The sequence below is a fragment of the Sinocyclocheilus anshuiensis genome, unplaced genomic scaffold (assembly GCF_001515605.1).
Source record: "Sinocyclocheilus anshuiensis isolate Anshui unplaced genomic scaffold, SAMN03320099.WGS_v1.1 scaffold1867, whole genome shotgun sequence".
NCBI lineage: Eukaryota > Metazoa > Chordata > Actinopteri > Cypriniformes > Cyprinidae > Sinocyclocheilus > Sinocyclocheilus anshuiensis.
The window spans coordinates 335,493-359,257 of NW_015548298.1; the positions used below are offsets into that span (position 1 = coordinate 335,493).

At 37.7% G+C, this 23,765-nt stretch overlaps 2 protein-coding genes across 3 annotated transcripts in view; one reads left to right on the plus strand and one right to left on the minus strand.

Moving 5' to 3' along the window:
* The window catches only part of LOC107656125 (probable ATP-dependent RNA helicase DDX17), a 15,818-nt gene extending 5,771 nt beyond the window's left edge, over positions 1 to 10,047 (plus strand). Inside the window, exons 7-13 of the mRNA XM_016443841.1 lie at positions 1,335 to 1,509; positions 1,578 to 1,742; positions 1,901 to 2,011; positions 2,117 to 2,178; positions 2,267 to 2,326; positions 8,501 to 8,734; positions 8,917 to 10,047. Coding sequence (XP_016299327.1) covers positions 1,335 to 1,509; positions 1,578 to 1,742; positions 1,901 to 2,011; positions 2,117 to 2,178; positions 2,267 to 2,326; positions 8,501 to 8,734; positions 8,917 to 9,449 — 1,340 coding nt within the window. The 3' untranslated portion in view covers positions 9,450 to 10,047. The remainder of the gene's footprint in view (positions 1 to 1,334; positions 1,510 to 1,577; positions 1,743 to 1,900; positions 2,012 to 2,116; positions 2,179 to 2,266; positions 2,327 to 8,500; positions 8,735 to 8,916) is intronic.
* Positions 10,048 to 10,224: 177 nt separating this feature from the next.
* LOC107656124 (ADP-ribosylation factor-binding protein GGA1-like) overlaps positions 10,225 to 23,765 on the minus strand; it is a 23,113-nt gene continuing 9,572 nt past the window's right edge. The window contains exons 5-18 of one of the 2 annotated variants that reach the window (XM_016443838.1): positions 21,666 to 21,789; positions 21,287 to 21,387; positions 20,268 to 20,348; positions 19,180 to 19,317; positions 18,921 to 19,002; positions 18,386 to 18,496; positions 18,072 to 18,209; positions 17,756 to 17,826; positions 16,368 to 16,549; positions 13,844 to 14,061; positions 12,795 to 12,964; positions 12,608 to 12,718; positions 11,749 to 11,775; positions 10,225 to 11,533 (exon numbers count right to left, since the gene is read on the minus strand). In XM_016443838.1, coding sequence (XP_016299324.1) covers positions 11,423 to 11,533; positions 11,749 to 11,775; positions 12,608 to 12,718; positions 12,795 to 12,964; positions 13,844 to 14,061; positions 16,368 to 16,549; positions 17,756 to 17,826; positions 18,072 to 18,209; positions 18,386 to 18,496; positions 18,921 to 19,002; positions 19,180 to 19,317; positions 20,268 to 20,348; positions 21,287 to 21,387; positions 21,666 to 21,789 — 1,665 coding nt within the window. In that variant the 3' untranslated portion in view covers positions 10,225 to 11,422. The remainder of the gene's footprint in view (positions 11,534 to 11,748; positions 11,776 to 12,607; positions 12,719 to 12,794; positions 12,965 to 13,843; positions 14,062 to 16,367; positions 16,550 to 17,755; positions 17,827 to 18,071; positions 18,210 to 18,385; positions 18,497 to 18,920; positions 19,003 to 19,179; positions 19,318 to 20,267; positions 20,349 to 21,286; positions 21,388 to 21,665; positions 21,790 to 23,765) is intronic. The other variant, XM_016443839.1, reaches the window with a different exon arrangement.

Sequence of the window (23,765 nt, forward strand, 5' to 3'; positions counted from 1 at the left end):
GTACACGATGTAACTACAGAAGAGTCAAGTTTTAAATAGGAAAAATATAGAAACTCTTTGGTCATTTTTGAGTGAGATACTAACGGTCTAATCAGATTCAATGATCTATGCTAAGCTACAGCTAAAAGTGCTACCTAGCTCAGCTGAATGGATTCGAAAACGGTAAAACACAACTGTTTAACTCTAGGGGAGTTGGAAAATGAGCCTATTTTCAAAAATAGTGTAGTGTTCCTTTAATGTTAGTTAATAAAAACATAATTGTTCAGTGTTTGCTCATGTTTTTGTTGCTGTTACGTGACGTAGCGGCATGTGGACCGGGACTAAATGTACTTACTTAAAGCCTTTGCCAGTAAAAATAGCACACCTGGTCAGTTTGGCCAAATGAGCTGTACATAGGGCTGGACAATAATTCAATATCAATATGTATCGCGATATAATTTTTTTCAATAACGGTGATATGATTTTATATTTTTTTACATTTTACCTTATTTGTATAATTGTATAGTTGTATTTTATATTTAAATCTGTATCTATCTGTATTTATGTTCTACTGTTAGTGTTATCTGTATGCACTAAGGGTCTGAGAGTAACGCAATTTCAATTCTCTGTGTGTATGTGCTGTACATGTGGAAGAATTGACAATAAAGCAGACTTGAGACTTGAGACTTGAGACAAAAGATTTTTATTTCAGATAAATAGTGTTCATATCAATATCGGAATTATATCGTATCGACCGAAATTAAGAAATATATCGTGATATAAATTTTGGCCATATCGTCCAGCCCTAGCTGTACATTTTCTTTTTTTCATCCTTCTAGAAAATAAAGTTCTGCTCGGTCTGCTCTCCCAATTTAATAAATGATATCCCATGAATAATTTACTGGAATGCACTAAATATAGACTTAAATATATTACTACAATAATATTTAAGACATCTGTAATCTTGCTGTAGAAAGACTAATCTGAGCTTTTGGGGTTAGTCTTGGTCTGCTTTTCGTTTTTTTCTGTTTAATGATAAAGGTTTGAGGAGAATAACATCACCTCATTATACCCGTTTTAGAAAATTATATTTTGGAAATTCTAAGTCTGTTGTTAATTCATAAAACGAACCTTTAAACAAGTTCATTGGCAGTTGCTGATTGTCAACATTTTAATGGAAGTTACTCCCATAAATCGTGCAAAGTGTCATGGGATCTAGGAAAAAGGTGGATAGAGCTGTGGTTCTCAACCCTCTTTCTGAACAAGTGTAATAGGAACTGTGATCATTTTCGAATTAATTGACCAGCAACACTTAAGAGCTTTTTTTTAAATAAACATTGTTTGACTTCCTGAAGGTGTTGAAATCTGCATTGCCACACCTGGCCGTCTAATCGATTTCCTGGAGGCAGGAAAAACCAACCTGCGCCGTTGCACCTACTTGGTGCTGGATGAGGCTGATCGTATGTTGGACATGGGATTTGAACCTCAAATCCGCAAAATTGTTGACCAAATTAGAGTAAGTACAGTACAGTATTTGACAGTTCATGAATGTTAAAATTAAATACATGTTCTTGCTGCCCATAATCTATATATATAAGACAGACTCTCATGTGGAGTGCTACCTGGCCTAAAGAAGTTCGTCAGCTGGCTGAAGATTTTCTCTATGACTATGTCCAAATCAATATAGGAGCTCTAGAATTGAGCGCAAACCACAACATCCTGCAGATAGTGGATGTCTGCATGGAGAATGAGAAAGACAACAAGTAAGCTGATTTACCAATCATGTCTCTAATAAAGTATTGGATATGACATTTTGAGATTTAATTTATTCAGGTATTGTGATTTTGTATTGGTTTAATTTCCCGTTTGCCTGTACAGATCAAGATGAAAATATTTCAAAGAATTTTTTTTGTGCTTTAAGGCTGATTCAGCTGATGGAGGAAATCATGGCTGAAAAGGAGAACAAAACCATCATCTTTGTCGAGACAAAGAAACGTTGTGATGAACTTACTCGGAGGATGCGAAGAGATGGGTGAGACAGATCTTTATAATCCCTCATATTAAAAAAAAATAAAATAATTTTTTTTATAAAAATCATATAAAATGCTGATGTAATGTATGTTGTGTCTTTATCCAGGTGGCCTGCAATGTGTATTCATGGTGACAAGAGCCAACCAGAGAGAGACTGGGTACTATCAGGTAAAGTTTTTAAGCTTCATATTTTATTAAAGAAGGCTGTCACAATTTGGCCTGCCTGTTCTCATTGTGTTGCACCTTGTATTTCCAGAGTTCCGCAGTGGAAAAGCTCCAATTTTGATTGCTACTGACGTTGCCTCAAGGGGTCTGGGTATGTTCTGATTAGGGCTGCACGATTAATCGCATGCGATATTTAACACGCATCTTACTTCATACTTAATCAGAACCATTTCTGTTTTGATATCCGCTAAATAATTCAGACAGTATAGAGAACACACTGACAACTATAACATTGATACATAGTCACATATTTTTAGTTTTAAAATTTTAGCTGACGACATCTACATTTTTTGTGCCAACAGAGAGAGACACTGGTTAAGCAGATGTCATTTCCACAAACACAGGGATGCAAACTGCTCATCTTTTTGGAGAAGTTTGTTGTTTTGCAATCAAAATTGGTCACTTTCTTGATTTGTGCTATAAGGTTTGACTTTCATAGCTTTAACCCTAGAATCGCAAAATCATAAAAACTGATTCAAATGTGTTTGAAACTTATTCTTTCACAAAAATTTCAGATGAAACATGTCTTCTATGTAATTGTCTCACCTCTTTGACCACTTATGTGTTTGCACCCTGCAATCAACTAATCAAACAGTGTTTATAAGTTAGTTACAGACACCTAAATGATCACTAAAGTACTATGATGAATATTGACAGTGCAATTAAGCACCCCAACGTCATATATGAAGAACAATGTATCAGTAACATATCGATGAAACATGGTCCATTCCTCAGTCTAAGAGAACATTGGGGGAATTTAAAACCTACCTTTGAAAAGGTGAAGGGGTGTTTTCACTGAAAACTATTTGCAATGGCTCATTCATTTTCAAAGTTTGTAGTTTCCACTAGTGGTCGACCAATATGGGTTTTTTGACTACCGGTTCCGATATCTTGGAAAGCAGGGAGGCCGATGGCAGATATAAAGCCGATATAATTTAATTTTCTGAAATCTAAGAAATCTGAAATCATTTGAAAATGGATTAAAAATAATTGTGTAAAATAAACATACTTATACTTTAGAAGACAAAGCATTTTTCACAAATAAATATTTAATAAAAATCTAATTAAAAAGGAAGTAAACACTGTAATCAACAGGGCACTCAGTATTCTGGGAAGTTTGTGTGCATTGGGAATATATATATATTTTTTTTCAAATAAAGCCAAGGTAACACTCATTTTACATACAGCACGCAATGAAAATGACATGAATATGACAGTGGGCAAATGCATAAAGCGCAGCATAATTTGAAATCACTAACTTAGTTTAAAGTTTGTCGATCGCACATCTCCAGTCAAGCTGAACTCTCCTCCTGTCAGCATTCAATTCGCACGGACCGACTGTCACCCAGAGAACACGTGATCATGCAGGTCACATGCACACTTCACAAGATTTCACAACTGGATCCGACTAAGTTTGCAAGGTTTGTGAAATTAAATGTTCATTAGTCATTCAAAGATTTGTTTAAATGATATAAATGCGTATTTGCTGAATGCTGACGGCAAATTAGAAAGTATTATAATGTTTGTCTTTCTATTACTAATAATATTAAAGCAATCGTTATAATACTTTTTTGTATACATTTTAATTCCTTTGTTTAACAGTTCTGTCTGATTATTAGATAGACTTCTATCCATATTAGACAGAACTGAACGACAACAGCGAACAAGAGGGAGATTTTGAGCACTGTGTGCTCAGGTGCTGCCTTTCTCAGCGCCGTCAAAATAAAAGTCCCGTCTCGAACACATCGGCCGATGCCGATATTTGAAAAATGCCAAATATCGGCCAATATATTGGTCGACCACTAGTTTCCACCAATGTGATCTTTGGTGATGCAACAGTTGAGTGGGCCTCAACTTCATAAAAATGAGCTGTGAATCCTTGTAAAAACTTAGCTGTGATCCACCACCTGATACAGTTGGATAGTCATTAGTCAAGTAGGAACACTCACTAGCAACCAACAGCCCATAGACTCAGAGACAGCCCACATCTTGTGATTTAATCACTATCAGTTTGAATACCCCTTTTACTTTTGTTTAGCTCCGGCTTGATGAACAGAGTGAGAAGAACACTGTATTACATGTGCTTAAAAGGCTCTGGTATACTTCATTTTCCACATTCTACTCCATCTCATGCATAGTTGAGCATTCAAGCCTTCCACTAGTGAATCTTTCGTTTTAATCACTCAAATCACTTGTACATTGGCTGTTGTCCGCGCACAAGTCTGCACAGTATTCGTGGACATCAGTGGGCTGTGTTGAGGACAAAAATTATGTCACATAGACTGTCCACAAAATGGTGCAAAATGCGGACAAGTGAAGTATACTTTGGGCTTAAGATTTGTCAGACTTTAGTTAGTCTTTGTTTAGAGGATAGACATTAGGAACAGAAGTTTTTAATGCATGGTGCTTAAATTTAAAATAATCACCTGAATTTTACTTGCCGTTGTTTTGCATTCTCTTTGTATGGACTTTAATGCTTTCTTTCACTTACAGTTGGAAAAACATCACGTACAGTACATTTTATAATCATTTGGTTGGATATTTTTACCTTCGGCAACTTTTTTTTTTTTCCCCCCTCTCTTCACTTCACCCTATCCTTTCCTCTCTTAGCTTTTCTTCCATGCCTTCTCTTGTTTTGAGCAATATACATTTTTATTTATTAATTGTCGGGTTCACATTTAATTATAAAAATGACTGGGCTGACGGTGACTGATTGGAGGGATGCGTTGTCAGTTTCCACATCCACAAGCTGTTCCAAAGATGTTAAAGGTGTGCTGTCTGTTTCTTGTTACTAATGTAAAATCCTCACGCACGTGGGGCTCACCGGCTCGCTGTTGACCCTAGCACGGATCTAGGGGAGCTGCTATCCTTCCCTCCTCTTCCCTGGGTCCTAATGCCAGTCTCTTCCTGAACAAATGTGTACACGTGTCCAGTTATTTAGCAAGATGTTAATCAATAGTCATGGTCATAATACAGTTGGTCAGAACTTTTATTGATTATTTTTTTCCCTCAGAAATATTTTGTTTAATTTATTAACCTTTTTTTTTTTTAATCATTCATATTTTTGAGATCATTGTTAACCCAGATATTAGATATTGCTATTTTGTTTTGTTTGGGTTATGCCAGAGGGTCTTACACTATTATTGTTCTTTTTCCCCTTCAGGATTTTTGACTTTCTAACTGGCAGCCCAGGCATGCTGTGCTAATTTGACACAGTGGCCTCCCTCTACCATGTAACCAGAGCTCTATCAGACACTAGCACAGGTCTTGTTATGGATAGACTCCCTCAGCTGTTCCCATATTTATCTGTAGTCTTAAGGGCTAGTGGCATCAACAAGCTTACTTTTTTTAAAAACATTTTTACCTCAAACAAACTCTGGATTGGCCGTTAAAGAAGTCTCAAAGGATATTATGGCCCCTCAGAGCTCTGTTAGATTCCAGGAAAGTCTGCCCCTAAGATAGATCTGGGGCCGAATGGCCACGGAGTGATTGAGAGAGAGGGAGAGAGAAAGTTAAGGGTGCTGGATACAGTCCGGTCCAGTTTGTGGAGGCCCTGCAACCCAGCGAGAGAGAGAGAACTGGGGCAGAGCCGGTTCTGCTCCCGCCTGGCGTTGCTGGGACAGGGCCGAGGGTGAAGGGGGGGCAGCTCAGCGCGTGAGCCCACATTAACCTCTTCCTCTTGGGCCGCTCCACAGGACCCAGGACTGATCCCAGCCAAGAGTAACCTAACCTAGGGTAAGTACCTGATCATGCCCTAGTCACTGCCCTGTTCATGAGAACTGTTTCCATAGTGTGGCAAATGTCCTTTAAGTATGTTTAAACGTGTGTGGTAAGTGCCATGGTATATTAGACCATTATTGTACTGTATATGACTTTATTTAGCACATTGCATTTTTATTTAGATTTCTAAAATAATATTATCTATCATCATCACTTTCTAAAAGGAGACTGTTTTCTTTTAGGGTCAATAGCAGTGTTGTTAGAGCCCCTTTTGAACTGTAATGAGAAACAGACTTTTAAGATGTTGTGTCCAGAAAAAAGAAAAATCACATTTGTTTAACAAACTCCTGACATTCTCATCTTTAAAGTGTTAGTTCACCCAAAAATGAAAATTGTCATTAATTACTCACCCTCATGTCGTTTCAAACCCGTAAGACCTTTGTTCATCTTCGGAACACAAATTAAGATATTTTTGATGGAATCTGAGAGCTGTCTGACCCTGCATAGACAGCAACGCAACTGAAATGTTCCCAAGTCCAGAAACGTAGCAAGGAGATCTGTAAAATAATCCATGTGACATCAGTGGTTCAACCGTAATTATACGAAGCTACGAGAATACTTTTTGTGCGCAAAAGAAAAAAAAAAACGACTTTATTCAACAATTCGTCTCCTCCGCATCACCCTGGTGCCATTTTGGAGGGTATCAGCTGGACGTAAACGACGTATGCTGTTCTGTGTCAGCTGCATCACGCCGGATCTGTTTCCTACGTTGTTGTGATTTGATCTGAGCGGAAACAGCATATCCGTGATATCACATGAGAGTAATTATTGACATAATTTTCATTTTTGGGTGAACTAACCCTTTAATACCACCTCAAGTGTTGCTTGACACAATTAGTTTTCATATAAACTGAATCATATTGTTAGTGTATTTGAGATTAAATAAGCTGTTTATCTATGGAATAGGTAAGTATCAAGTCGACAAAGTCTAAAGTTTTGTCATTTATTTTACTTTATAGTGTCTGTCTGCTTAAGGCGGAGTCTCACTAGCCGACTGAAAATGGATTTTGGTCTCTTCTGTTTGGTTGTTGTTGCATTTGGATGATGTGAACAGTGTTTTCCAAACTCGGGAAATAGTTCATGTGAACTTCGGTACGGTTTGCTGCTGATGAACACCGTCCTAAATTGTATGGTTTGTCAAATTGTGTCAGGGATCACTTTCCTGACAAGTGGGGGTGTACACACTGCAAGCAGAGTGATAAATGTAGGAAAGGAATCCCACATTCTTTGGAACCTTACAAAGGTTCAAAAACCAAAGTAAAAAAGTGAGGCGAGTGATTCTCCTGTGTAGCCTTAACTAAGCAGCAGGATTAAACAGCTGTAGCTGTTGAGGAAAACGTTTGGATCAGATCCTAGCAGGACTGTGGTTTGTCAGCACTTCAGAAACTCACTGCTATGTCCACAAGCATCTCCAACCACCGCCTGAATGATAATTTTGAACAAGACTAAAGTTGACTTCTAGTCATCAAGTCGCAGCAAGGACTTGATGCTTCATCACAGTTTCTCCTTTGGAAATTGACTGAAAAATCGGCCAGTGAGACACTGTCTTTAAGTTGACTTTAAGGCAAACCTTTTTCTGAATGATTAATATAGTGATGCAAACAAAAATATTTTTGGAGGCCCGAAATCATTGACCAAAACAGTGACATTTAAGTAGCGCCTCTTCAATGCTGCAGTTTGACTGTTGGTGTCTACTATGTGTACAATATAGATAAGTTACAACATGTACACGTGAGCTGTGGATTTTTTTTTAGTTTTTAATCAGTCTTCATTTTGATGAACCAAGATCTCTTAGTTTATGCTGTTTTCAGTTAACGCATTAACAAAACTTTACTTAAACATTATTTGTATTGTGCCTATTATCCAATATTCACAATAAGCTTTGTGCTTTGTTACTTTTGATATGAAAACAAAGACTGAGCTTTCAGATTTTGTCGATTTTGTAATGAAATTCAGATAATAAATGTTGTGACTGACTGCTGAAATTTACTGAAATGTGTCATGTCTTATGTAATTGCTCATTCAGTGTTTCAACTAGCTTACATTTCTGTTTTTACCTCAAATTCTGGATTGGCCGTTACAAAGTATCTAACTTTTACCTCAGAAAAAGTCATTCAATATCCATAGCTCATCTGAAAAAAGGGAGAAAAAATGTTGAGAATTATTTTGTTTTAGAAAAAAAAAAATCATTTTGGTGCATCGCTATTTATTATACAATTAAGACCTGTATATTTCTGACTGCTGATGAGACAGCATACAAAAATACTCTTTCAGACATTTTAAAGTGTATTCATATCATTGGATAACTTTAGAACTAAAAGACAATTCAGAGCTCCCAAAGAGATCCCAAACCCAGATGACTGAATAATTCCACTGTTGTTGTCGCAGTGAACTAGGCAATGGTCCATTCCTTCTGTCTACTACCACACTTTCTAATTTTCATTTTTTCTTCCTCCATAAATGTCTTAACCTTGGTCCCATGAAGATGTGGAGGATGTTAAATTTGTCATCAACTATGACTATCCAAACTCCTCGGAGGATTATGTTCATCGCATTGGGCGGACAGCCCGCAGCACCAACAAAGGAACAGCCTATACCTTCTTCACCCCTGGGAACCTTCGGCAGGCTCGTGATTTGGTCCGGGTTCTTGAGGAGGCTAGACAGGCCATCAACTCCAAACTTCTGCAGCTGGTGGACACAGGCCGTGGGGGAGGTGGAGGTGAGTTTTAAAATGAGCTATAGTTGGGCATGCATATTTCAGTTTTTATTATGTCCTTTGAGTGAAAAACTACATTTCCAGGCTAGTCGGACATCTTTTGGAGGTATTTATTTATTTTTTGTACATTTCAAAATTTCTTATTACAAGCCTAAGCCCTGGACTCTCACTGGTTACTTCTGTAGGTGGAAGGATGCACTATCGTGGCGACAACTCGGGCTCAAATAACCCCAACCTGATGTACCAGGATGAATGCGATCGCCGTATGCTCTCTGTAACTGGAAGTAACAAGGGCAGCCGCAGCAACAACATGAGCCGTGATGCAAGGTCAGGTGGGAGCAGCCGTGACGACCATATGTCTTCTTCTGGCCGCAGCAGGGATGGACGAAACAACTACAACTCAGGACCCTCCTACAACAGTGGAGGAGGTGACCAATACCAGAGCTGTGGGGGTGGAGGAGGGGGGCAGTATGGCTCCAGAGGGGGAGGCTCACATCCAGGTGGGGGTGCAGGAGGGCAAGATCAGGCTGGACCTCCCCAAGGTCTGTTTGGAGCACCTCCACCAACTCCTCCTCAGCCTGGGCCGGGTCCGCAACCACTCATGGCACAGCCGTTCCCTCCTCCACCACAGCCTATCATGGGGTTCATGGGTCCTGGGCCATACCCATTTGCCTCACCACCACCACCACCCCTTCCTCCTCCTCCTCCTCGAAAGTAGCATCCAGAGGCTTTGCTGCCTTTTCAATTTTTCTTCTTCTTGTTGTAATAGTAACCTGCCGTTTCCAGTCTGAACTTTTGAATATAGCTGTGTAATACATGGTGTACTCTCTTTATTTTCCATTGTGTTGTCGTAGAAAAGGATGGCTTTGCATTTAATCAAGCCAGTGTTCCAGGGTCTTGAGTGAAGTGCTTGTCGTCCAATACAATGCTTTTTAGTTCTGTGGTTATCAAATCTGGTCCCTAAAGTGAAACCAGTTAGGAAAAATCTTTAGTTATCTTGACTTTCTTGTGTATTTTCCCAAATAAAATAGTTCATCTTTTGATTACAGTTGGTCAGTACTTATTAATAATTATTGATGTTTTAAATACTTAATTGATTTCCATCCTCCAGTGGCATCAGTCTCACACTTGCAGAATGATTCAGACGGAGAGCTTTCTTTTTTTTGTAGGTAACTTACAGAAAGCTAACTTCTCTGCATCTTACCTTAGCATACCATTAAGCACTTAGTATGCTACAGCTACCTACCCCTTGGGATCCTGAACAGACTCGGTGGAATCAAATTTGTTAACACCACCTCCTCTCTGATTTGAAGGGACCTGGAAATAATTATCAATTCTTTTTGTATAATCACTGTTTTACAGATTTTAATAAAAGAGTTCAATTCAGATCACTGTCATTAATTATTAAGATTATTACCTCATTCAGCTGTTGTTAAATCAAAGATAAAAAAAAAAAATGAACAAAAAATGAAAACACATTTTAACACCCCAGAGAAAATGAATAACTTTATTTCCCTTAAATACATATTTGCACTACATTCACTTCTCCATATGTTTAGTCTCTATTAATTTTTGGCAAATGTACATAATAGCAATACCGATATTTACACTTCATGTTGGAAGGACATTAATGATTGGAATGCAACTGACTTCATCACAGACCTTTAACTGTAAGGAGTGACACAAACTAGAATGGTTTAATTTTGGAACACAGTGATTTCAATTCCTGTCTACAGAAATTCCGATGCAGGAGCATCCTGATTCCACTTGTAACCGAAGTACCGTTATTTAAATGACCTGTGTTATCATCTTGAGTACAGAATTCTTCAATTATCTCACATAGGAATGGTAAAGGTGAAAGTATTCATTAAACTACTGCATTGAGAGAGCCCAGATTACATGTGGAACCATCAGGGAATCACAAAAACAAAAGACAATCTCGACAAACAAAAGGGGAAAACCGTTACACTGCCAATTAAAAACAAGCATCAACACAAAATGTCTATTCACATTAGCATGAAAAAAAATATGATTAGGCACGTACGGTAAATATAAAGAAGACATCAGCGTGATGTTCAAGAGCAGTACAGTGCACATGGGGCAATTTTAGGACAATCACAAATTAAGATGAAAAAATTACAATGAATGACAAGCGGGGCTGTATGATTTGTAATATACAGACCATTTGAATTTGAAGTATTTCTTGCTAAGAAATAGATTTTTTTAGTTGCCATTAAAACCACATGCAGCCTGACAATACAATCAAACACACACACATAAGAAAGAATGTATGCAAGTGAACAAAACCTATTAATCAACACTATGAAAATGAAACAATTAGTGCAGAAACTGAACCTGCTCTATGCCATTAGACTGCATACTGCTGAATGAGACTCCAGTATCTCAATTCACACATGGAAATAATGTCATAAATGACCACAAAACTCAAGTCTCTAACTTTCAAAGCTTCATACAAAAAGGGCCTGACATACCAGAAAACAAAACAAAGCTGAAAAAAGGGAGAACAACTGGAATTAAAAATTAGTTAATTTAAAGGCCTCCTCCCAGTACTCATTCAGACATTATGGAGAAGATAGAAGGATGTGGACCAAAGGCAAGAGCCATTGACAGTCTGGATATGAACTGCCATAAGGACGCAGAAGGGCCATTAGAAGAAAATCAGTCTGTTCTTTAAAGGTTTCCCCAGGACTCTGGTGGAGGGAACTGCTCTACATCTCCGCTCTCATCGTGTGATTCTTGTCCCAAATCAAATGTCAGTTTGTATCTCAAACGCACCTTCTCCTTCAAAAAGAAAGAAAACTTGTATGAAAGTATGAACTTGACGAAATGCAGTGTAATCAGATAATCTCTGCACATCAGCAACGAAGACAGCCACACGTGTCTTGACATAAGCCACAAACCATAACCATCACAGTTAGTAAGCTTTACCGACAAATTATAACCACATTTTTGCATAGGGCTGCAACAGTACACAAAATTCATGTTTCAGTACATACCTCCATATTGGAGTCACAGTTTGGTACAGTAGAGTGAAAAATAATCTTGAAATTATTCAAAAACACAGTGGCACAGTTACAAGTCTTTCACCGCTAAATCTGAGGATTCAGATACACATTTTTATTTAAAATTTTCAGTTTTACAATTTCCAAAACAAAATGTTATTTTTTTTCCTCAGACAAATTTTGTTGTGTGTACTTAGAAACTGTGAATAATAATTAATTTGATAATGTAACATGACTTTGGCCTTGGTTTTTAATTTTTCATACAGTACCTTATAAATATGGACAGTTTTGGGTGGGGGTCTTATTACAGGTGCATCTCAATAAATTAGAATGTCGTGGAAAAGTTCATTTATTTCAGTAATTCAACTCAAATTGTGAAACTCGTGTATTATTAAATAAATTCAATGCACACAGACTGAAGTAGTTTAAGTCTTTGGTTCTTTTAATTGTGTTGATTTTGGCTCACATTTAACAAAAACCCACCAATTCACTATCTCAACAAATTAGAATATGGTGACATGCCAATCAGCTAACCAATTCAAAACACCTGCAAAGGTTTCCTGAGCCTTCAAAATGGTCTCTCAGTTTGGTTCACTAGGCTACACAATCATGGGGAAGACTGCTGAAACTTTTCCATGACATTCTAATTTATTGAGATGCACCTGTATTTCTAGTATACTTGGGCTTGTTAGTTTTTGCTAATAATGTATTTATTTATTTTCCCCCCATTTGGTTTACTCTTGTCATTTTAAGGACCGTACTGAAAGCCCTATATTTGCATCTACTATATACTGTATGTACCACTGCAGCCCAACTACTACATAATATTTCCTGAATACGTCTGTTTATTTACCTTGTGAGGGTTGGCTAAAAGCAGGACCTGTGTAATGGCGGCAGGGGGCAATAACGGATTGAAGGCAGGTAAATCTGATCCCGATGGTGGCTGCAGCTTTACTCTCATAGTCTGCACATACATACAATACAGCCTCAATACAGAATTCTATACAGGTTCACTAAGGATGGGTGAGAAATAGAGTTACCTTAGGAACGGCCGCCTGGAATCGTACATTTGTGATGGGCACAGGGGCAGATGACAACATTGAAATTATCACTACTAAAACATCTGGCCGGGCTGGTGGAGAGTCTCTTGCAAAATGGAACAGAACTCTAAGGCTGTGTTTATCAAAGATTGTCACAGGTAACAAGCTACCTGTCACAGATAGGAAAAAACAACTTGGTCAACAACACATCCTCACATTAAAACAAACAACAAAACAGCAGCATTAACATCACCACAATTTGCAGAGTATAGACACCTAAATATTTATTCATACTCATGTAAATCCAAACCATTTAATTTTCTTTCTTCCATGGAACACATAAGAGCACATCTTTAAAAACTGTACTCTTTTTCATACAATTAGTCCCCATTGGTACTGAGGCCTTCAAGCGTCAAATAGAACACAAAGGCACCATAAAAGAGATCCACATAACTTGACTGCCATCTTCCAAGACTTCAAAAGTAATATGATAGCTTTATGAGGAACAGACTTAAACGTAAACTTTGATAATATTGTTCTATTTTATGCTGATAACTGCTGCAACAACATTGAGTGAACGATACAATGATTCACTGCTACTTCTCTATTGAACAGAAAATAAAGCGCAAGAATAGACATATTTTAGGTAAAGTGATCATGTGGCTCAGTCATCGTTTATATCTACAAGGCTTTTTCATTTATATCTTACAAAACCGATTTTGAACATTTTTGAGTATGTATTTTTAAGTTTAGAACTTAATAAAAGCAGGCTTTACCTAGAGAAAAACACATTAAAATAAATGGCATTAGACTTCAAGCAGCAGGGGAAACGACTGTCACTACACTACATATTCTGCACTTTTAACTGTGAACTGTATCCTGTCTGTTCCTAAATGTGAGATATTTGCAAACTATAAATATATAACATTTTCTCCAGCCTTAAATTCTGAAACTAAATTCAAGACATCTTGATACTTTTTAAAGACTTTTTGTTGTAATTGCATAGAAAAGCATGACCAGCTCAATTTAAAGTTTGCTCAAAGACTTACTAGGTTTGATAGACTCCAGGGGCACAGTCACATTCGCCAATGATAAATCATCCTGAGGGGTAGAAGCTGGAGTGATGCCTGCTGGGAGCTGTGAATTCAGGAGAGTGCCTGGCTCAGAGGAGAAGGCCAACACAGGGCTGGGGGTTGTAGCAGTGTTGGTTCCAGACTTAATCTGAAGGTCTCGTAGTGTGGGCTTAGACTGAGACTGTAGTTTGTCCCTGTTTAAGAAGTGTCGATGCATATCTGTTGCACTGATATGTAGCCATATATATTTTTAAAGCATGAATAGTAATCACACTTTTCGATAATCTTGCATTTATTTTGCAGGTGTTTTCACAATAAACATTTGCACGCAAACATTAACAAGCAACCATTTTCCAATTATACATTCCAAAGGTCTTAAAGTGTCCCTATTATGGATTTTTGAAAATTACCTTTCATGCAGTGTGTAACACAGCTCTAAGTGAATGAAAACATCCTGCAAAGTTTTAAATCTGAAAGTGCACCGTGTATAAAGTTATTGGGCCTCATTTATCAATCTAACGTAGAAACGAGCGCAGATCCGTGCGCACAAATCAACTTACGACAGAGTTCACGCGTGATTCATGAAACATTCGTATGCCGCCAATCTCATCCTACGAATGATCGCACGTTGATAAATGTGGCGACAGAAAACAATCGTCATTTGAATATCACGCCCCTAAAAACACGACACGGAGAAACGAAACCTGGCCAAAAAGAGGAAGTAATCTCATGAAAGAGAAATTGATCTTACTCCAAAAACACCCGTTAACCTTGTAATTCCAAACAATTAGGCTACAATAATTTATGTAATATATATGTATATTAAAATACTGGTAAATATATACAGCCTATTTAGTTCCCCTCACTCTACAACAAATATTTTAAATTGAATGGTATTCAGAACAGAACAAGAATGAAAAATAAGTAGTTATAAAATTATATAATAAACTATAAAATAAAACACAAATTAGGCTATAGTGGCATTCATTATAAACAACATACAAATGTCAAGCAAAACTGAAACGGCATTGGGCTCACGAGCCTGTCTCATAACACAAGAATTCAAATGTTTCCATTTTTGCCATATTTGTAACATTTGTTTGCATAACTATTATTCATTATGTAGCCTAAACATGGCTTTATACTTCACTCATGTTCTAATATCCGTGTAAAATCCTTCACATGCGCAAAAATGTTTGTTTGGGCGCTGCACACTGATTTTACAGCAGACCTTTTCAAATAAACCACGTAACTTCTATGTTTGGTTGACTACATTTTAGTTCGATGATGAATGGCTGAAATGTCAGGCAACGATATAACTAATTTGTTTGTGTGTGCATGAGGTGCCTGTGCGATCAGATGGATTAAATCAAATAAAGATATAAAGAAAAGAAATAAAATGCATTAAGGGTGTCACAAAAACTAGTGTAGCCTATACTTGTTGCACAGTGTTTTTCTCCTTTTGTTAATCTGTTAATTATATTATAGCCTGTTATATATTGTGTGTGCTATTTATTTTATTCCTTTTATAGACTTAATTTCTGTTTTTCTCCTTTCACAGAAGCGCTGCAGGTGCATGATGCGACGATTGAATCCTCATGGTCTTGTTTATGCTGCTATTCGCACATATAAAGCTAAAGCCCTGTACAAAACAACAAAAAAAAAAAGACATTCTAATTTTACTGGTTAACGATCGACTAATGAGCTTCGTTTGACGGTCAGGAATATAAAAATGAACAAAATGCTGTCAATCTACAATTCTCCACCGTATTTATAACTCAAAAACTTGCGTACACGAGCTGAGACCAGACGTGAGATTTGACCGTAGTCACCGCTCACGTCCATATTGATAAATTCCAAGTTTTGCATTGAAACGACCGTACGCCCAATTTTCTGTCGTACGTTCATTTCGGAAATGAGGCCCACTGTCTCTCAAAACACAGAGTAGAGTCTGAATCATTGAAACGAGTCGTTTTTAAAACGAATCCTAAGCCGTTTAATGTTGACGTCAACATGAAACGTTAGCATATTGCCCGCCCACTTGTTGGTCTTTTTGCTTTGGTCTGAATGAAAATGCAAATTCATTCTTTGACACTAGGTGCCGCTTTTGGAGCGGTAAAATAGCGGTTTCCCTGGTAACGCTGTACACAAAGCAGCACTGCGCTCACAAATCCTGTTTCATCAGGCATTACAGGCATGATGAAATGGAAATGAGACCAATCGGACCAATCACCGTAGATTAGCATCACGCAAAGTAGGGGTTTGGAAAAATGTATCGTTGAGCGAATCGTTTGGGAGTCGTTGAGCAAGTAAGGTAAAAAATAAATGCATATAAGACAATGAAAGCGTTTTCTGACCTTGCATGCATATCAACCTGTTGTTGGACAGTCCCAAAACCAAAATATGAACCTTTTATTACCCATAATAGGGGCACTTTAAAAAAAATTATGTTTGATATGCTTTGCTAAATTAATGAACAAAAAAAAGAAAGGAAATTTACCATTTGACTTGAAGACTTTCTGGGGGTAGAGACTGCTGTAGCAGGGTCTTACCCAACAGGTCTAACTCATCTAGGGATTTAGTGGATGCCACAGGCACAGTAACAGGCGTCTTAGTAACACTCGCCACTGGCAACAGCACTGCAGGGGCTAGCGTAACAGCTGCATCCACAGACTCTGATGACTAACAAAACCGGTCAAGTGTTATGGTAAGCAGGGATCCATATGACATTTAACCAAGTCATTAAGAGACTATGGATGTGACAATCGACACATTTTCATAATCGAATAGTCAGTGGGTGTTCGACTTGTCAATCTTAAGAAAGGCATGTATTTCACGTCATGTTCACCACAATTTTTTTTTCTAATGGGGTGTTCACACTGATACACACAGTTCAAAACCTACCTTTCCCATTCTACTAAAAACAAGTCTTAAGATGCATTTTTAAGTTTTTAACTAGGGGTTTGCATGACTAGTGGAATGTCTGATCTGCAATTATTATTTATTATTATTATATATTTGACAAGGAAAAATACTACTAGAATTTTACAATTTTTTTTCTGCAGCTGGCCTTACTGCTAACAGAAATGGTGACAAAATCTTAATTATTTTAAAACTTCTCTCATGTAGCGCTGTTGCGCTTCGGTCGCCCGGCTCGCGGACCTTTCCCGATCCCACCCCCATCTCTCTCAACCACTTTGCTTCCTGTCAGCCTACTGTCCTATCTAAATAAAAGGCATAAAATGCAACAAAAAATTCTCTCTCATTAACTTAATTTAAATAAACAAATAACTGAATATTTTTTATAAAACATTCAAATCCAATATTACTAAAAAATGCCCATCCCTATTTTTTACTAAACTAAAAGTAAATCATTCTTTAAATAAATCCTGAATTGCACAAAGCCTGTTTTTAATGTGACACACCATCTTAAAACTCATGGCACAAGAAAAACAAAACAAAAACAGATTGTATTTGTGCTAGGTCTGTCAAATTATAACTCACAACTTGATAAATCATCAAATTTAATTAAAAAACTGCAAAAAGTATGCATTCTCATTTATGACAAGTTGCAAGCATTAAAGCACCAATTAGCATGGAATATTATTTGAATTTGAGATGCAAGTAAAGAAAATAAAATTCTGCCCCAACAGTCTGTCAAAAGACGTGAGATTATTGGCATGTTATAAGACCTGCATGCTACGATAAATACTGTTAATTAAATTAAAAATCTAATCTAGATTAGTTAGTCAAATAGCTGCTTGGTGGATGACTAGTCAACCATCCTGGTACGTCCCTAAAACATCTGTTGATTACTCTGTTGAACTCTGTTGAACTCATCCCATTATTACAACACAAATAAATGTAACCGATTATTATCGTGTTCACCTGAAAAGTATTCCATGTCATGGCATCTCCAGATTGAGAAATTGCCAGATTAGAATTGACTTCAGTCAAGCCTGAAACAGAGTTACAAACAAACATGATAATATTAAGTTACACGCGTATGTGGTCACAACACTTAAGAGTCTGAAATATTCCTACAGAGTTAACCTTCTACTGAAACACGGTTTACCAAACCACTTCTTTTGAGAGAAAAATGGCCAGTGGCCTGAGACTGTCTTCCTCAGCCAGTGCCATCAAGACGTATTGTCTTATAATATCAAGAGAATTACATGGCAAAGTGTCATCACTGATTTCTTACCCAGGGACATGAGCTCATCATCCAAAAGGCTGATGCCCATCTCTTGAGAAGATGGTGTCTTAGAGGGAAATTCAGAGAAAGACTGAGCCGAAGGAGAGGTATCCAGCCCTGTGAGATCCAAGAGAGCGGTACTGCGGCCTATGAACACCAAGAGTATCCAATCAGAAGTAACAGACAACATTAGTGGGAACTCTATTACACAAGAAATTCCCATGAGCCAAAAACCACAGAATACATTTTACAGCAAACTGAGACACTTCATATTTCAATATCTTTAGACTTCACTGAGCTCAAGGATGGCATCAGTGCTGTACCTGGGAGTCTGGTAGTGCTGCTGGTGTCTTCATTCACCTCCTCACCTTTCACCAGCTGTCTGTACAGATTTATCACCTGTGTTAGGCTGTCATTTGCCTGTAAGATCTCAGCTGAAGACAAACACAAAGAAAGCATCAGAAACTGACTAATTCAGTTTGGAGTCAAGTTACCTTTATTTCTATAGTGCTTTATACAATAAAGTCTGTGTCAAAGAAGCTTCCAGAGATCAATTACGGAAACTCAACTATAGAGGACATTCAGATACTGCTGAAAAACAGCTCTAAAAGACAACAATGACATTATTTAGCTCAAGTCAGTTCAGTGTTGGTTCAGTTCAGATCAATAACAGTGTAAAGTCAATTTGAAAATGAGTTAAATTCAGCTATAACCAGTTCTACAAAAGGCAACAATGTAATTATTCAGTCAGTTCAATATTGATTAAATTCAGGTCAATACAAGTGTCAATGTTGCAAAATGTGAATTTAACACCATTTGTGGAAATACAGGTTTTGCCCTTCAGCCTGTATGCCTTACCGAGAGCTTCATCGTTGTCCTCAGTATCACTCGCTAGTCTGAACAGAGTAGGTCTCATTTTCTCACAACGCTGGTACAGATCCTACAATGACACAACAAAGACCATACAGAATTATTTAACAAAAATAAATATTCAACTTTCATTATGTGAAAAATCTATTTGATGCTCTGATTGTGTTGAGTGACGTAGTAGTTCTGAGTCCACTACTGCCATGTCAGGAGTGTGACAGGCTGTTGTGCAAACATATGTGTTAGAGACCTTAATTAGCTCCTCATTGCTATGCGAGCCGCTCTCTTTGCTGTAATCTCCCAGTAACTGTGTGAGAAGCCCAACACTCTCCTTTACTTCCTGAATAGCATTCACTCTCTTTGACACCTTCTCCATACGCTTCTGATCCTGAAAACAGAGTGTATGAATTACACACAGCAGATCGTCAGAGCTCACATAGTAAAAAAGTACAGCTCATTGACTTATTCTCACTTAATGCATACATTTAGTGCATAATGCATAATGCAGACGTTAAACAAGACGTTAAAAAAAGATGATGTTATATGTAAATCTGAGCTTGGCTTATGGCACGTGTGCGCGCTAGAGAGAATTGCAGCTGGCTTCATTGCACAGAATATGCACTGTGAGACACGTGCGTATTGCTTGTGCCTCCACTCACTTTTATTTTAGTCTTTTACTTTAGATATGCTTTAATTTCTGCCGTTTGGAATGCAGTATGTATTAGATGCACGAAACTCATGTGCGCTTTGTTTGTTTGTCCTGAAGCTCGATCGCGGCTGTGGTTAAATGCACTTGCATCTACTTTTATGATATGAAATTGATGTAAACACAGTCAGTTATGTTTTTAGAACAGGACAAACCATCTGCTATGTGGAAACAGATCTGTGCATTAGTGTGAATGCAGCCTATTAAAGCTGCCACTGTCTATGAACTCGTCAGTAATAATCAAACAGCAATTATGCTGAGGAAAAAAGAAAAAACCCATAACTATGTTTGTCTGTAAACTTTCGTATGCTTAAAGCACTCTTAGATACTGAAAATGCTTTTTGTTTTTCACTTGTAATTGTCTTTTCCCCCCTTTATTACTTTATATTTGCTTGTATGTTTTAAAGCTATATTTACTTTTAATTCTTAACAATAATTAATTATTAATATATTAAGTAATTATTTAACGTAATTACTTTAAAAAGTAGCCTGCTTATATAATTTAATAAAAATGCACAAAATAAATTTGATGATAATAGTGATATCGAATTGAATTGAATTGTTGGCATGATAATCGTAATCGAATTGAATCGTGAAACCAGTGCCGATTCACACCCCTAACACACACACACCTCCTGAACCATTTCTTTAATGAGTTTGTTTGCCGCCCGCAGGTCCTCAGGGTGAGAGCTATTCAGAAGGCGAGACAACATCTATTGAATCAAAGAGAAAGAAAAAAAAAAACAGTAAGAGAGTGCACAGACGTAAGTGAAGTCATAATTATTTCTCCTTTATGTACCTGAACTCATCTTAAAGGGGTCATATGATGCTGCTAAAAAGAACGTTATTTTATGTATTTGGTGTAATGAAATATTTATGCGGTTTAAGGTTCAAAAAACACATTATTTTCCACATACTGTACATTATTGTTTCTCCTCTATGCCCCTATACTGTCTTTTTATGCGTTGCGTTGCATCGCAAACATTGCAAACATAAAACCATGTCTGCATTTGTGATCGGAGAAATGACAAACAACAAGTGCTACTCTACACAGCTCAAAACTCGCGTTTGAATCATCAGTGGCAAATTCTTTAAATATAAAAAACATACTTACAGTCTGTGAGTCAGAACAGCCGGCATTGTAGTCTACTCTACCAGGATCAGGAAACAGTCCTCCATAAAATGTGCTGCACACATCTGAATATTTGGGTTGAAGTGCTCTGGAACAGTGTTGTAAATACAACTTAACCACTGATTTCTAGTTGTGTCCATTTTTGGAAGGCCAAACAAAGTAGTTTCGCTTTCACAACGAAACACAGCGTCACACACGGCGGCCTAGAGTGAGCACAGGCCGGGGGCTAGAGTGAGGAACGGGCCAGAGGGCTAGAGTGAGCGGAGGCCGGTGGGCTTGAGAATGGAGCGGCCAGCGGATTCGACGAAGGAGCGTCCGGAGGGCTTGCGGCAACCACATGTGACTTCATTAGCTCATGGTTTACAAACATATAGTAACATAGTTTTGTGTCTGTCACAAATTGGTCAAATTGACCAACCTTACTCCTGAATCCTTTTTAAGTTTCAATCACAGTACACGGAGTAAAGACATAGGAAAATAAACATAAAACATCATCATCCTAAACAGCATCTCAACAACCTTTGATTTCTCCTCATCCTCAAAGATGGCGTTTTTGGGCCTGGGCGGTGGAGGAGGGCAGGACTTGTCATCAGGAAGGTCTGGGTCCTGTTTAATGATACCTAAAGGAGATGCAGAGCATAAACTTAATGTAGCTCATGTATTACCAAACAAACACTCCACAACACACATTCACAACACCAACATAGGACAAACAGTGAGTCCCATGAGAGAGCGTTATGATTTTACACAAGCAAATTGTGTTTGTTTACCATAACTTTTAAAAGCACTCACGAAAGTACCAATGTCAGAATAGCTATTGACCACACATGCATCAGCTGTGAGATGTAGTTAAATATATGTTAGTTATGACAAATCGGGACTCTGCATGTCAGGTTACCTTGTTTCTTAAGCATCTGATAAGCATCAGAAATCTTTGTCTCTTCTGGTAAACTCACAGTCCAGCTGTACATCATTTCTAAAACTTTTTTCTTCACTGGTTCTGGGGCTCGAGAACCAAGATACTGTAACAAAAATAGAGTACAGGGACAGTTACTGAATTTAAGTTAAAGGAAATATTTAGACACATTAAAGATATTGGCTACTAATATTCCCATTCTAAACAGCAAGAGACATTCTCCTCAGTATAAGGTGTATAACTGCACAGTGTCTGCATTTACTAGATAGCCTCTTTTCTGACACCAATTTCTTTGTCTTGCTTTAGTGCTTCACTCTCTCTTTGGGTTCTATGTTTTTCCTGTTCTTTTAGTTCTTCATGCAGTATATTCTACATATAGGCTTGCACAAATAAGGATGTGTAATAAAGACATATGTTTGTGGTTGGTTGTACAGGCCCGTGCTCAGTTCATGCACTCTATGCCAAAGCAGAAGTTATGTTATCTCTACCTCTGCGTATCCTTATGCGTACAAGTTGTAAAATATTAGTAATCATTTTTATCCAGGTTTTTTAAATCAAATATAAGGCTCTTAAGACCTTTTTAAGGAATGGACAAATAAAATTAATACTGTTTGTCCATTCAAAACAAACCAATACAATCTCAAAATCTTTTAGTTTTAATTAAACAGACTGGGGCACACATTAGCAAGGACTTAATACTGCTTATCAGCAAAACAGGCTAACTGCAAGTTTAAAATGCTCAAAATACTTCATTCAATATGTACTGAAATTGGTATAATGGAAGTCAATGGGGACCTGAAACTACTGTTAGCCACATTCTTCAAAATATCTTCTTGTGTTTGCAGCAGAAGAAATAAAAATATACAGGTTTAGAACAACTTGAGGGTGAGTAAATGACAGAATCTTTTTATTTGGTGAACTGTCTTTCCTTCCTGTGATGGGGCAGCCCAAAGAGAAGCTACAAGAGTTTGTTGACTTAAATGCCTGATACAGTTTGTTGTGTACCCAAAACACCAATAATAACAGATTTTTTTATGCATAATGCAAGACTTTTAATTATAAACAAGCCTGTAATATGCTGACTCTTATTTCAAAATGTGCATGATTTACTACTTAAGAGCAAATAGATGGAGATAAAATATGCAGTCTTACAACAATCTACAACATATTACAACATAAAAACCATAAAGTCAATAACAAAAATCATAATTCAAAAACAGCAGATCAATTAGGGCTGAACGATTAATTGCATTTGCGATAAGAAAAAACGTGATTTTTCAACTGCAGAGGCTGCGATTACACTCGGTCACGTGACACGCGAGAGTAAAGGGGTGTGTTCGACTTGAAGATCGATCGATCGGTGTATATGACATCAAAGTACGGCGAGAGAAAGCATAAGGAGACGTCCGCTCTCTTATAGCTCTCGCAGTACTTTGATGACACACACTGATCGGTCTAAGCAGCACTGATTCAAGTCGAACACATCTAAGCAGTCTTCAGAGGAAGCATCAAGTTGGCACGCTACAGTGTTGCCAAGTCCGCGGTTTGGGGAACCCCTCCAAAAAAATTGTATTTTACCCCCTGAACGTGATTTGGCTACTTTTGAGTAGCAATTCGGCGGGTTTTGTTGTGAAAACCTGGCAACCCTGGCATGGCTGTACCCAGGCTTTGAAAATTAGTGAGGTCCAGGGGTTTGTGTGTTTCTGTTTCTTATAGCATTATAGTTTTGTATTGTTTGTAGTGTGATCAACGTTTGCGTAAGTAGTAGACGTGTTAGGGAAGTAACACATAACATTTTTCAGAGTCGGTAAAATGATCCGAACTTCCCATCACTAATTCATTGACTGTGAACTGTTCTGAAACCGCAAACCTTTAGAATGTGCAACTAGGGCTGGGAATCGATTCCGAGGCTTTGGGAATCGAGAGTCGATCCCATCAAGGCGAATCGACTCCTCATTCAGTTTTTAGTTCAACTGATGCCTTGTCCAAATAATCACACTTGTGGTCTTTGCACTTGACTACTTATATGACGTATTTCCTGTATTTGGCCCAAGTGTTCAAGTGAGCATGAAGACCACAAGT